Source organism: Tasmannia lanceolata, unplaced genomic scaffold (assembly GCF_043159265.1).
Source record: "Tasmannia lanceolata isolate RefF3 unplaced genomic scaffold, GAP_Taslan_0.1 ptg000018l, whole genome shotgun sequence".
In the NCBI taxonomy this organism is placed as follows: domain Eukaryota; kingdom Viridiplantae; phylum Streptophyta; class Magnoliopsida; order Canellales; family Winteraceae; genus Tasmannia; species Tasmannia lanceolata.
Genome location: NW_027518695.1, coordinates 18,499,976 through 18,515,921, shown reverse-complemented (window position 1 = coordinate 18,515,921; position 15,946 = coordinate 18,499,976). Strand labels below are relative to the sequence as shown.

General features: G+C 38.5%; 1 protein-coding gene across 1 annotated transcript in view; it reads right to left on the bottom strand.

Annotated features, from left to right (window-relative positions):
• Window positions 1-7,118: 7,118 nt before the first annotated feature.
• Window positions 7,119-15,946, bottom strand: part of LOC143849946 (agamous-like MADS-box protein MADS2) — a 37,158-nt gene continuing 28,330 nt past the window's right edge. Inside the window, exons 5-8 of the mRNA XM_077359258.1 lie at window positions 14,216-14,257; window positions 14,092-14,133; window positions 7,593-7,726; window positions 7,119-7,507 (exon numbers count right to left, since the gene is read on the bottom strand). Of these exons, the coding sequence (XP_077215373.1) occupies window positions 7,423-7,507; window positions 7,593-7,726; window positions 14,092-14,133; window positions 14,216-14,257 (303 nt within the window). The 3' untranslated portion in view covers window positions 7,119-7,422. The remainder of the gene's footprint in view (window positions 7,508-7,592; window positions 7,727-14,091; window positions 14,134-14,215; window positions 14,258-15,946) is intronic.

Below are 15,946 nucleotides of genomic sequence, written 5' to 3'. Positions count from 1 at the left end.
TCCATGAAAAACAATAGGAATTGACAATTTGTTTGACATAGTTTTGATGGGGTATCATGTTCATGGCTTTTAAATCTACTACCACAACCCATTACTTAAGCCCATCACCAAGGGCATTTCATCCAATTGCTTAACTTCTACTTTGCCAAGACTCTCTTGGAGTATGTAGCAATCATAGACTCTCTTCAATTCAAAGGTGAAACTGAATGTTTAGGCAGTTGATTGAACCAGAGAAATTATGCCCACAGTATTCCAAGTACAAGTTTCTAAGACCTCCTAACCCATTTTTCCGACTCTGAAACAAACAATACCTAGCAAATTTTTATCTTTCCATCAATTCCCTTCCTCCAACTTATCCATAAATGAGAGTACTATTGTGATTAAATAACAGCAAAGGAAGGGAGAAAGGCACCGTCCATTCTAAATGTTTTAAGAAGCAAATTATTCCACCTTAGAGTTCATATCCAAACCTCAAATTCCATAGCTTACTAACAATTGAGAGAACGTAATTGTTTGTTGGGGCTGTCCTCTATAACATCTTAGGTTAGTATCTGATACCAACTATACCGACACACTCATGTAAGTAGAAGAAAATGAGATTTTCCTTTTATCCAATCAGCCACCATGTTACCTTACTTGTTTCCTCAAGTAGCCCCACTTTTGCTGCCTAGTTCACATACTGTTAAAGTATAAGAGAATAAATTTCGCGTTCTCCAACAGCTTGAGCTTTTGGAGTTAACTGGTTGTTTCACACATACATTGCCTTACACCAAAACTGACCACGACATCATTAGTTAGGATATGTGTTGAAGAAACCATACTCTTCTTGGTTGCACTCATGGGCATTGCCGAACCGTTATTCCGATGCGCAACTGTCTGCTTGGTTTTACATTTATTATGGACAATTAACAAAAGCTCGCAACCAACTGTCTGCTTGGTTTTACATTTATTATGGACAATTAACAAAAGCTCGCAACCGCAACTTTGCAGGCAAAACTTGTACCTTTAGACACTAGCGAGTTGGTCATTTTCATAAGATCTTGACATTGGAATTTTGCGTAAGAGGCAGGTGATCCTACCCTATGTCAGTGTATTACGATTTTTCTGCCGTATATCCATATTCTATATGCATGCCATCTATGTTTCCTACTTTACAACTTAGATATAAAGATTAGTATTCTCTTTAAAATATTGGAAGGTGCTTTAGATTTGAAGTATTAATCTTTGTTTATGCTTTGAATACTTGATGTTGGCAGGATTTGTGAACTCAGTATAATCGCTTTAATTTGGCACCTTATTGCAAACTTGATTTTATAAAATATATTGCAATGAGATTGTACATTTAAATGGATTTAGCATTGGGGAGTTCAAATGGTTAGAAACATGGTAAAATATCATTTGCATGATATTAGAAAAAGAATTGAATTGTTTTTACCTACGGTCTTGGTATGGACTGGATTCCACTAATAAGGCTGATTTCTAGTGGGGACCTAGTACCCAACCTACCAGTCGGTGGGTACACTGGTGGTGATCACGTAGACCGGTCGAGTTTATCTGTCCGTAAGGTTGATCTCGGGCTGCCAGTAGGGAGTTCTCTGGCCATTGATATTACCATATTACGCGCTTTAGGATCTGGGAGTCCTGCGAACGAGTGTTCGCCTTGGGGTACGCTACTTGCCAATAAGGTTAGAAATTGGCCACAGAGAAGACTGATTAGTACCCTTTATCATTTTATTTTTTCAAAGTGGAATATTGCAAAACCGTGTGGTTGATGTACTCTTTATCATTACTTTCCCAAAGTGGAATATTACAAAACCGTGTGGTTTGAAGTGCTCTGTATCATTATTTTTTCAAAGTGGAATATTGCAAAACCGTGTGGTTTGAAGTGCTCATTTTCATTATTTTTCCAAAGTGGAATATTGCAAAACTATGTAGTTGAAATTGTTTTGTGCAAGTGTTTTGTGCAAAAGTAAATTATTTAACTATATATGCATGTCTGTTTCTACTAGCTGACGTAGATTCAAAAAAATATAATCTATTTTTTTCCGGATTTTTAGCCACTCCCCAACCTCATCTCAGTCGTGCCTCTCAAATCTCTCTCCTCCCACCCCCTTACCCATCTCTCCCTTGTTGGAGACACTAATTTATCATGAAAAAAAAAATCCTAGCTGCCATACATGGCCTAAAGAGAAAGTTCATCTCTTCCATAGATAAAAGCATTGAATATAACCATTCAAAAAAAAAGAAAAAAGAAATGGAACATATGAACATAGGAAGAAGATATGTGTTCAATAGAAAAGAATTGAATTCATCTTGGCCATCTGGTCTTGCCCAATGCTATGACGCAAACAAAAGGAGAATCTATGCATAGTCCTAAGGCCCTGTTTGTTCTGGATTTTGAGAACGGACTGTGAGTCCAAAATTGAATGTTGGACTCAAATTTGAAGTAAGGCGATGTTTGGCTGCCATGAAATTTTTTTCCACGGAATGTAAGCTATAAATTTGTGGGATAGGGGCAAAAAGGGTGCGATGTGTAGAGAATATAGAGTACATGATTTAAAATAGGGTGAGAAGTGCCTGAAAAATAAGGAAAGAAATAGTGTGGCTAATTTATATTGCAACCGAGCTTAGACTAGAGTTCACAAAAAGCTATTACGATCCAATCAAGAAGTGTAACATATTGTGAGTTCGCCAAGTCTAGTATTTTTCAAAATCTATAGTAGGGCCTACTTCATAGGATGATCCAAACCGTTCATTTGTTGGGCCACAACATAAAACACTGTTTGGCGTTTGAAACACCGTTTTGGGGGCCAAACGGCCGTTTGGGAGTGTTTGGGTGCGCAACCACCGTTTGAAACGCTGTTTGAAACACCGTTTTGAACCCTCAAAACGGCGTTTTGCAAACGGAGGGGGGAGGTTCGTTTGCAAAACGCCATTTTGAACGGAGTTTTTGGGCTGTGGGTTTTACGTGTTTGCCCTCACCAAAACCCATATTTACGTATATGCGTGCGATTTTATGCATTACGTCAAATATCAAAAAAGTAGGGGTGTTAATATCATTCTTGAGGACACAAATTTGTTACATTGTTAGTATTTAATTCAAAACAAGGGGATGCTGATATCATTATATGATATCTTAATTTTGATTTTTTAAAGACAAAAGAATTAAAAGAAACCCTAGTTTCTTACTTTCTTCATCTACTTTGCAAAGTTGCAAACCCTCTCACGCCTCACTGCCTCAGCGCCTCCACTCGTCCGTCAAATCCGGCAAATCCGGCCGTTAAGAAGAAGGAGAAGAACCCCAAAGGTATAGCCATTTTTTTTTTGCAATGATGTTTAATTTTAATAGTGTTTGAATAAGATCCTAATGACCTTTTAATATTGGGCCTAATGAGAGAGTAGTTGAGTTACATTGAGGCCGACCAAACAATGCCCTTTTTGGTCATTTTACCACCAAAACTTCGTTTTGGGGCATTTGCAACCAAACACACAATACCTCCGTTTGCCGTTTAAAACACCGTTCTGATCTGGCCAACCAAACATGAAAACACCGTTTGGCAAAACTTCGTTTTGAACCAAAACGCTGTTTTGCAAAACGGCGTTTTAAACGCTATTTCAAACGGTACGCCAAACACACCCTTAATAGTCCACAACGTAAGTAGGTTGTGCCCAAAAAACCATTTCTATCGGACGATCCCAATCCTCTTATAGATAAACTGCCTATTATGGAAACCTCTATAGATTAGAGGATCATCCGATGGATCTGATTTTTTGGGCACAACCTATTTACGTTGTGGGCCATCAAATGGACGGCTTAGATCATCCTATGGTGAAAGCCGTACACTACCTGTTGAAAAATACTAGACTATACGGGCGTACATCGTATAAAAACTCAACTCAACTGGGGGTTTTTATATGGTGTCCGCACGCATAGCAACACAGACATATGAAAGCATTCAAGACTCAAGAGTAGCCTATCAAATCAAAGCAGCCACTTCAAAAGACAAAAATAGGTCGTTAGAAGATTCCTATGCTTCATTGCATTTGATATTCCTATTAGCCAGCCAAAACTTCCCTTTGTTCCCACAATATACAGACTCATTCAGTATGCCCATGATGGCCATTCAACAAAAGGACTCAAGGGAGAACTGAGATGCATAAGCAATAAAGAGGAAAGAGTAGAATTTCATATGCCAAAAGAGAAGAGTAAAAGGACTTTACTAAAGCAACTTTGGGGGATCCCTAGTCTAAATCTTCTTTACCATACTTCAATGGGAAACAATAACCACTTCCAAAACTCTAAGGATGAGAAACACTTAAAACTCTATACATTTGAAGTTTCTCCTAGGTTGAAAATACTTTGACTCATGTGAATGGGCAATGCCCCTGGTTTCAAATGATTCTCTTACAATGGGAAATGCTTAAGGTTTGGGATGTCTGTCTAGGAATTGGTGATGAACCTAGTTTGGGCCATGGAAAAGACTTTTGGCTCACTAAGATGGGCAATATCCCTGGTTTGGAAGGTGAGAAATGATTTTGAACAAACTCTCTCTCTCTCCTTTTTTCTTTTTCTTTCTTCGTTCAAAGAGATATTGGACATATACCGATGAACCTTAATGAGCACACAAGAAAGGACTTCATAGGTGAGGATTCTGTGGGTTTGTCACCGCAAGAAAAGGCTTTCAAGGCCCAAAGTTTGTACTGTGAGATGACGCACCTGAGAATGCAGTGTTGCCTATGTACCCCCTTGATGTTCGGATCAGGTCATGTGTAGTTCGGAGCTGATGACCCTAGTTTGAAGGGTATGAATGAATTCTCTTCTGTGTTGTCTCAATGGGGTTGCAACTGGGTGAATATTTTTGGGACTTGTATCTTTTGGGATGATCAAACTTCTTAAGATGGCCTTCATTTTTGGATGAGCATGGAAATCTTTCAATTTGGTTCAAATCAGTTGCCCTATCATTTCCTAGTGTCTTGATGGATACAGGTATCACATGCCATGAGATAAGACACAAGACATGTATATACAGAATATCATAAAACTTAACTATATTGAACTTAGATGTAATTAATAGCAAATCTAAAATTAGATCGATAAGATACGTACTCAAGACGAAATGCAAATATGCAAAACTAAGAAGCAAACATGATAATTTGAAAAGAGACATGTTTGAAAGATGATAGTTATTTGGAACACATAATTATCTGTCAAGTATCTTCCTTGCACATGATATTCGTACTAGAAAGTTAAAACTTCCCCTTTTTCTAACAAAACACATACTCATTCAGTTTGCCCACCATGGCCATTCAACAAAAGGTCTCAAGCTCAAGTGAGAACTGATAATCCTAAGCAATGAAGAGGAAAGACTATAGAACTTCATCTGTCAAAAGAGAAGAGGAAAGGACTAAATGCAACTTTGGGGGATTCCTAGTTCCAAATCCTCTTTACCATACTTGAATGGGAAACATGAACCTCTTCCAAAACTCTAAGCGAGGATGAGAAACAATTAACTTTTCACATCTGAAGCTCTCCTTGGCTATAGATGGACTGTCTAGAGCTATGATACCAAGATACAGATACCGATTCACAGATATGGGCATACATTGAAACGGAGATATGACACGGCATTTCTAGCCTGTGGGAAACATATACGGGTATTACATGACATGAGATATGTCACAAGACATGTATAAAAAAAATGTCATAGAACTTAACAAGAATGAACTTAGAAGATGTAATTAATAGCAAATCTAAAATTGGGTCGACAAGATACACACCCAAGACTATGTTGCAAAAATGCAACACTAACAAGCAAACAACATGATAATTTGAAAAGTGGCATGCTTGAAAGATGATAGTTATTCGGGCCACAGAAATATCTGTCAAATATCCAACAATGGCACTGGTACATTATCATGTTGAACACATTACATTGAGACTCCAAAAGTATATGGGTGTCACAGATCTAGATAGCTTTGAACAAGCATGGAGAACAACGGAAGAGAACAGAATTCAAAAGGTGCTGTCTCAATGGATCGGGAAAGCTAATTTCAAAGTTGTTAGCAATACAATGAGACCATTTCATTGCTTCCTTCCTGGAAAGTTCTCTTATGACTCTTCCACAATATAAAGCTCTGTCCACTCAGACTTGGCAGATTGGTTGTATCAATGCCTTGGACATTCTGGTCGTAAGACTTGACAGATTTATGAGTCGCATGGAGATACGCAGTTGGGAAGATTTACACAGGGCTAGAGGGCCTTGTATCCAATGGGCTCATTATGCAGGCAGATCACGAGAAGTGGGGTTAAAGTAGTGCAGGAAGAGGGTAAACTAGGAGCACGGGTGGGCTCAAATGGCTTGTACTTACTGAGCTTTTGAGAAAAGACGAGGTGTTAGGCGCGCAGGACCTTCATGGCCTTGCACTGGAGTAGTTGGCCTTAGGAGACGGAATGATGGGGTGCCGGATGTATTTGTCGTCAAGGAGAAAGAAAAAGACCCATGACACTACCCACAGTCATGGCAGGCATGATCAATTCTTGCCCCAAGCATATCCATTTGCTGAACCATGGAAAACTATTGGAGTACCATAATCACTATCACTATACATGACTAATCTCTTCTATGCATAGTTTCAAAACTCCCCTGCATCATCGTGGATTCCCCCTAGTCGACTCCCTTTTACCTTAGTCGTGTTCTTGTCCAAGTCTGTGTTTTGACCTACAAAGTCAACCCAAACTCCTTTTACCCTCCCGAGTTACGACTGCATCAACTAAGTACTCAGCCACGTCAACAGAGTACTAAACCACATTGTGCTGAGTTGACTAGGAGTTGCTTTGACTGCATTTTGACCCACATCCAGGTTTTGAAACACTGCTTCTATTATAACATTAGAGTAGCCGTCCCTCTGAAAAGTTCACTAGGAATATCTTTACCACCCTTCAAAGTTCCTTTCAAAAAATAAATTAGTTGACAGGAAGAAGCTTTGGTCATCCACAGAAGCATAAAGAAACATAAAATGAAATGTGTTCTTGGTTCTTTGGTCAATCTAATAAATTACATAGAGCTACTAAAATTTGGATAAAGCACATACGAGGTGGACATTTTTGGATACGAATGATCAAAACAATCTTTATATAGAAATGTTATAGGTAAGTAAAGTTCTAAACATGAATTATATTTTGATTAAGTATTATTACATGCCATGAATCTACAGCTACCAGCTCGGTTTCTCTCTCAGTTCAACTCTTACTTTGACCTTTTCTTGTCAGTTTAACTTACAAGAACTAATATCATTACTTTTTTTGCTTTTTATTTAAATTGATAGGTACAATTGTGAAAACTGGAATAAAATAAACAAGAAAAAGTCCTCTTCAGGATAGAATTTTTACACACACCGAAAGATTGCTTCATAAATTCAAATTCATATCAACCATCCAGGAATGAAACCACTGGCATTTTGTGCTGGGGCTGCAGTGGTTATCGCGTCTCGACTAACTGGATGGTATCTGTAAAAAAACAAACTGAACATTGCTAAACTGTATAACCAACATTTTGAAGACAATTGCTTGACCTTTCTTAAGAAAATTTTACCCAATTTGCAATGTGCAATTGTATTCCAAGGGTTGAAATAATTCCTTTGAATGAGGAGCTTGGTGGTTGTGGTTGTTCTGTCCTTCAGTTTCCCACGACAGATGAAGGGGGTTTGCTGTATCACTTTCGTCCAACTGTCACAAATGGAAGACATGGCAAAGGTTATCAATGACTAAAACCACTAAAGCAACCCCTGCAATATATGGTCAAGAGTACTGAAAAGGATAAAGAAATAACTTGGAAAAAGAGATAAAATGTTGATAAAGAAGACCTCATGGAAGTGCAGCACATGCAAGTTTATATATCAAAAAATGTCAAAGAAAAATTGTTAAACACTTAATAGCACTTAGAACTGAAGGAAAAAGTAAAATAAAAATGTAAACTAAAGGTGTAGGGGTGGAAGTTCATTTTATTGAATAAAAAGAGTCTTAGAAAATTTCTGCCTTGCTGAGGGTGTTTACTACGTCAGTAGGGACTTTCACTTCCAGTAGCTAGAAACAAATGCTATATTTTACATCCTTGACAGAAAACCGCAATTTATCCAATAAAACCTCCTGTTTAGGAATTTGATTTGTAATGTGCCTAAGCTTGATCATGCACCAAGAACAAAAAGGATGTGTGTTGCGAAGTTCAACAAATCAACCAATTGAATTAGACCATTTGCATTCTTTGTGAAAGGCACTAATTGTCTTCCAAATTATGCTATAAGTTACTTTTGAGGATTTGGAGGCCTGGAACTATTTAGGAAGCTCTGTATGATGTTCAAGAAGTTTCCAAAAAGGAAAAGGGAGTTCAACTGGTTGTCATCTTTTCAACTAGTCGATCACACATATATTGGAGACTTAGAGCTAATTAGGGCGTGCTATTTATATTCAAGAAATATGAGTTGTGACAAGGAAGCACATCCGAGTTCCATCTTTCCAATTGATCAAATTGGAGCAGATTCTTTCACCTTCATCATGAAAATTTTCTAAAGGATTCAGCATTTCAGCCGACCCCAACTGGTTTGGGACAAAGGCTTAGTTGAGTTGACTTGAGTTGAGTTGAGGAGATCCTATTCCTCAAATCCAAACTTTCTTTTGAATAGCATTTTTTTAATGGCATTTTCATCATATTTTTTCCCTTTTCGAATTTTAAAGCACTCAAATATCTTTTTTCCATCTTCATTCGTCTCCATTCTAACTCTTACGTATAAGATAATACTAAAACCCAAGCATCAGACAGTCTACCCCATTGAGGTCCAGCAATTAACCCACTGAAGAAGTGCTAAGGCCATATGTTTGAGCACTCATTGGATTTAGGGTTGGACGCTTAAGACTTTGAAAAAGTGGACTCCAGGTAGTGGACGATGAACCGTGTAGGTAGTGGAGTCTTTTAAGCTCTCAATTTTGTAGTAGAAAAGTGAAGTGGTCACACTACGGGATGTTTGTTGACTCCGGACCATTTGATAGGAGGAAATAGTTTGTAAATTCCAAGATTAGTAGTTCAGATGCACCATGGGAGTATAAAGTCTCAAGTACTTAATCACACCATAAGTTATCCTTAGATTTATTCCCAGTAAAGAAGGAAACCAAATACCGTTTAGAGACTCTCACCTCAATGGAATTAATTAAACTATGCTAGCTAGTAGGGTTGACGGTGTGCTTCCATCTTCATATAGTGTTTGGTCACTGCCTCTTGAGAAATTAGATTATCACACCCACTCGAATCAATTTTAAGCTTGGTCGGATGAGTCTGATGATCCCCAACAGAAAACATAAAAGAAAGATGTTGTGCCTCAACCAATGACCTTCCATCTTTCTGAGTATAAAATAGTTTCGGACTCATCAACAAGGACCATAAGAGTCAACATAAAGAATGCTATAAGGTATCTTTCAACATAACTTCATAGTTATCATCAAATTCTTCATTAGGGAATTTTCTATCCATATCAACACCCATATCTTCTTGTGCCAAGATATATTTTCGAAATTGAGGACATCAGGAGGAAATATTTCCAAATTTTCTCACACTGAAAGCAATACAGCATGGTTTGGATGGTGAAGTTTGTGAAACCATGGTAGTGTTGGTGTAGTGTTTATTGGCTTGAAAACTTCCTTGGCTTGACTAGTAGCCCCTCTTCAGGTTTGGGCAAAGAGATAGTCTATTTCTCTTCAAATATAAAGCAGACCTATAACGAACCCTCTTTTGAATTTCTTCCATGGCTGGAGCTTTAACTTGGGCTCTAGAGAATACACCAAACGTATGTACTGGCAAAGCAGAATGAATTGACAGCCTTAATCCGCTAAGGTATCTCGCTATCAGTTGTTCTTGAGTGTTTCCCAATCTATTTATAGGAAGCAATTTATAGAATCCTCCTCTAGCTTGAGATACAATCTTCGTACCTTGGGTGAGTAGGTGGTGTTAGAGTATATGCCCTGAAAAGCCAGTAGAATGACATTTATTAATTAATAAAGGTTTATTTCATGATATGAATAGGTAATTATATTAATGAATGTGTGTGATGTGCTTGTTTATTGACACACGTTCGTCCTTAGGTAGCATAGTAGAAATCTCATGCTCAAAGGATTCACAGATCCAAGGGAGCAAGGAGATATGGCATCTCGGTTCTATGCAAGCCTTAATAGTTCCTAGTTGAGAAAGAGACTGGACATCTCTTACTGCATAAAATAGCAGCAGTCTTGCCTACATGCACGTGTCGTGAGGTGACTTATCTCGGTCATCTGGGTAGTGGACCCTAAGCAAGAAAAGTGAGTGTGACGATTGGATCGCGTAACCGAACCGGATCAAATAAAGAACAACTTATGGACAAGAAAGTATAAAGTTGTTTTTCTAGACATGACCTTTCACATGTCCTTAGACCTGAGGGATCTTATTGGTCTGTCGGCCCGTTCTAGGGTCTTAGTCTATCTTATAGTGATTATATTTTAGAGCCACATTCAGATAGAGTGATATCCTAGAGCAAACCCTTAAGACCAATAGTGATACTCAACAGGGAATTCTTCGCCTTAAAATTTAGCGATTGACATCTACAATTTTGTTAGAGCGGTAGGCCTATTAAATAGCCTGGCCAAGCAGATTTGATAAAATGTTTATCGGAAAGTTTTATGAAACATTGAATTGTTTTCAAAGAATTTTACAAATGCATTTGGAGGCCGAACACCGCTTGACCAAAATGATATACCAAGAGTGCACCAAGGGGGTAAATGGTGTCCACCTCCCGTATGACTCAACTCAGTAGATGTAGTTACGAAGAAAGGACTTGCACATACATGATGTGATTAGGGGTAAGATGATGATGATCTGACGGTCATCTTCAGGGTACGTCTTGATGGAGGCCATTGACCTAATGAGATACAGAGCGAGATCGCAGTGGGGCCCATCATAGGGTTCTGCAGGATTGACTATCAAATCCCTGCGACGATCCAACTCATAACTCGAATGACCCGATAACATCCAAATGGATCATGGTTTCGCATTTTATGTAATTGCACGGACGGATATGATCCGTTAGATTAATGTGGATATTAATTAAGTATATATATGTTGATATATGTATATATACATTTCTTTATTGAGTAAGTAACAAGAGACAGTAAGAATTTTTTGAAGACAAATTGGAGCCGATTTGAGTTATTAATTAATTAAATTGTTCATTAATTATTTAATTATTATACATTATTATATATTAATAATTTGATTAATAATAAGCATAATAATGTGTAATCCAAATGAGGATAGTTATTCCCAAACCGGTTTTGTAAAAGTTGTGGAATTGGAACGAAATTGAAAATTGGGAATTGGGATTGGACTATACATTTGGATAAGGTTTGTGGGGCCCACAACACTCCCAAATCAATTGGAGAGCTTGAAAAAATTGTCTCAATTGCTCAAAGACTTTGAGTTGCACTCAAACTTATCTATCTCTCTCTATCTCTCTTCCAAATGAATTAGTTTCAAAGAGAAAGGCTAGAAAGCACGGGTACTCTCCCGGGCCTCCCGTACCCGTACCCGACACGTATTGGGTGCGGGTACGTTCGGGTACGCCCTGGGTACGTACCGGGTACGTACCCCCATAATTAGAAAAATAAAAACCCCCATAGTAAAGTAAATGTCTTTACTATTTTATTGTCCATTTACTTAAGATTTACATGTAAATAACGGAATACCCCCCATTTGGATTTATTAAAAATAGTTTCAAGACCCAAATCTAAAAGGAAAAAAAGTCAACTCTCCTGTTCTAGTACAAAATTCGCAGAATAAGGGTCGGGTCAAAATTTTAACATTCTTAACTTCCAAACGGTGGGGTATTTTTCAAATTTTAAAAATTCATAAAATCTATCATGTCCAAACATTATTAAATCCCAAAAGTCCGGTAAAAAAAATCTCATAATTTGGTCTCTAAAAATTATTTATCTTGTCAGGCACTGGTCAACACACTGGCGACAGACTTTTTTTCGAATGAATGATGTATTGATGCCTCATGTTATGAAATATGAAACTTAATCACTTATGAAATGAAGAGTAATATTAGAATTTTCCATTTTTGTGATGTTATTGTTATTTGATTGCTCTCCAATTATTTTATTTTTTTTAATTTTTATAAATATATAATAAAATATTAAAATATATTATTATATTCGGCGTACCCGAACGTACCCGCACCCGATTTTTTTGAAAAATCACGTACCCACGTACCCGTGTCGTGTCGTACCCGCACCCCGTACCCGTACCCGTGCTTCATAGGAGAAAGGCTTCCAATCAATTTCGCTATTCTCTACAACAAAGGTACTGATTAGATCTGACCTTAAAGAGGTGAATAAGAGTTATTCACATCCACAATAGTCCGAGCAAAGAAAAAGAATCCATCGGTTCAACTTGCGGGGTTCTCGACCTTCAGAACGATCACAACCGTTCGAGGAGTAGATCAAGCAGCGTGGTTCCTTGATTTCTTCTTCAAAGAAATATTTCTTTATGTTTTATTAACATAATTAATAACGATCTTGCCAGAAGGGGATAACAATCTTGCCAGAAGGGGATTTTTATTCCGCTGCGAATAACGATCTTGCCAGAAGAGGATAATATTCTTTCAAGTGGATCCGCTGATAGAAAGTTTAATTGAAGAGCGGAAATTCTACTCCAATCATTCTTATCATGTCCTACAAATTTGATTTTAAGCAGCAATAATTGCGCTATTTGAATCTTCACATACTGCCACCAAGCTGATGCACAACCTCTAAGACAAGGCAACCAAAGAAACTCATTTTGAGTTGATTCCTCGCATTCAAGCACATCTTCCACCATAGTCACGAAATCGAGGTATTATTTTGCTTCTAATCCCCTTGAGAATTTGGAATCTCAATCTAATTCCAGCTTCCCATCTATTATTTTCAATCTATTGTTGTCTTGTAGTGCTCGATTTATGGGTTGGATTTGATGTCTAGGAGGCTGTCTGTGGGGCTACACTTGATTCCTTGTGTTAACTTCACCCACATTTGGTTCTTCTTATCCTAAAGCACTCCGACCTTGACAGTTCTCTTGGTTGCAAAGAACTTGAGCAAGTGTGATATTGAATTGTGTGATCTGATCCTTCATCTCTTGTTGATGCTTTTTTGCTTGTTGTTGCAACCTCTCCCTAACCTCTTCCATAGGTTTTCCTTCGAATTGGGATTGAGCCTCTAGCTCAATGGTCAAGGCTTTGTTCTTCGACCATGAGGCCAAAGGTTTATTTGCAGCTTAACAACCAAAAAAAAAGGCTTTCCTTTGAATCTTCACTAGACTGAGAACCAAAGTAGAGCATCAAGAGTCTTGCATAGGAGTATAGACTATGGTGGATAAAAATCCAGACAACAAGGAGGCTTTGCTCCTCTATTTGCAGAGTTTAGGGACTGTTAATCTGGATAAAGACCCAATGAGGTTTTTGTCTCCGAATAAGAGAGGCTTTAGTGTTTCATTGTACTGTGTGTGTAATGAGGACTTTGCCCCTCCTGACAATAATTGTTAGTTGTGAACCACAAGCAGAAACAATTTCTCCAATAGGTTATGTTTGGGACTACATTTTAGAATAGAAACACTCCATTGTGTGGTGGGCATCAGAAACTATTCGACTCAACACATCGATCAAAGAAACAATATTTTTATACCACAGAGATTTCCACATCGAAAAAAGAAAGAACATCATACGCCACGATCTCAAGATCAAATGCACTTAAACTCAGCTTTGTAAAATTTCACATTAACAAAAAAAAAAAAAGGATTCAGAAACCTTCCTAGTTTTTGGGTATTTTCACCTTTGCTCATCTTTAGGGCATAAATAGACTTCCTAAATCCTTGGGCAATTTTCACTGTGGCTCGGTTTCAAGTTTCAGAGTGGTTTTATCAGAGCAAAGGTTTCAGTAATTTTCTCTAATTCCAAAATACACATTAACAACAAAAAAAGCAGGAGTATTTTAGTATGATCGGTGCCATTGATAAGCATTAAGTTGTTTCTTGGTAGTACCTTCCTTTTTAACTTATGGTTGTCCTCTATTAGCATTTGTTCCTGTAATAAAATTGTGACCAGTTCATCAGAAACATTGAAAATGGAAAGGAAAGCATTAAACTTTCAAACAGTCTTTCATTACCTTCCTTTTAAGATCAGAAAGCTGATCGATCATAATCTGGGTCTGCAAAACAATTTAATACAGCAAACTCAGAAACATGTACACATTCGCTCTGAGAATATTATAGTTCAGGGTCTTCCTAATAATGTTGTTGCTATGAAAACCATCATAGAAATGTGCTACAGTTTCCTACATGGAGAGCTGCCCGGGGACATCGCCCTACACAGGTAGAAAAAAAATTACAGGACACACCAAATTTAATGAAATAAGCCTTTGATTTGTGGGTCTGGCTGTAGATAGGTCGTGGACCAAAAAAATAATCTCCATATGATGATCCTAATCTCTAATATATTTGAGGGGAAATGGACTGCTAAAAAAGTTAAAAAATAAAGATAGAGAAACCACCAGAAATGGATGGGTTTAACATTATCATGTGGAGGGCATGGCCTATCCATGACGAGGATTAACAAATAAATGGTGTAGATCATCCAAATAGGTAGGCCCCCTATACGATTTCTCACATTTCAATGTTAAAGCTTGTTATGGCAATTTTGAAGAAGTAATATAAGATATTTATTGACATGCATTTGCTCATTCCAGTGAGAGAGAGAGGTAAGATTTCGGTATCTATTTGCTAGCATCCATCCCAAAAAACATTTCACGGATGGCCTGTTGCATGTTGTTGGCGATTGTCTCTTTGTTTCACGGATGGCCTGTTGCATGTTGTTGGCGATTGTCTCTTTGTTCCGGAGTTTGTCATGGTGGTAAACTTCAATGTTGCTGGGATCTCCTCGGCTCTCTCCGAGCGATGGCTTGACTTGTGCACAGGGGTATACCTCTCAAATCTGAGAGAGAGGGGGGAGAGAGGGGGGGGGGTGGTTACTTTGACGACAGTTTTTGGCAAGGTCTCTTCGTCAGTCTCCGGGCCGGCTTACTTCTGCCTCTCCCTTGGCCGCGATTATCTCTTCAGCATTTATATAATTTTTCGTTCGAATTAACAGGTCGCAGAAGGTTTTGGTGGGCTTTTTGTTGGGAGAGAGTATGAATCCGGTGTTTGTGATGCCAGTCCTCATGGCTGTTGTTAACTAACCAACTTCTCCAAAAGCTTAAGCTGTTGGAGAAAGGCGTTATTTATCTTTTATACTTTTAACACTCCCCCGCACATGTGGCCCACTTGGCAAACACGTGGCACATGTGGTCCCACTTTGGGCCGACCATCGCATGTGCATTTTTGCTATCCGGGAGGTTTGAACTTGAGACCTTTGGCTCTGATACCATGTTAACTAACCAACTTTTCCAAAAGCTTAAGCTGTTGAAGAAAGGCGTTATTTATCTTTTATACTTTTAACAGCGGTGAAGGCGACAAATGTGTAGAGTTCTTGTACCTCCGCTACTCCGCCATTGAAGTGAGATATATACTCCCTCAGCGTCTCGCCCTTCTTTTGCTTTACCGCCAACAGGACATGGGCCATCTTGGCGCGAGGACGACTGTTGACAAAGCGAGTCATGAACTCGTTCCCAAGTGCCTGAAATGTGTCGATGGAGCCCGGTCTGAGCTTGGAGTACTAGGTGCGCGCGGTCTTTCTCAAGGTGGATGGCAAGACTTGGCACAATATTGTATCCGAAACGTTGTGAAAGAGCATGGCTATTTTGAAGGGTCGGAGATGCTCGACTAGTGGTTCCATCGTATGAGTCGAGCTGCATGAATATTAAGTTCTCCAGGATCTCCCAAGTGAAGTGGTGCTTTTCATC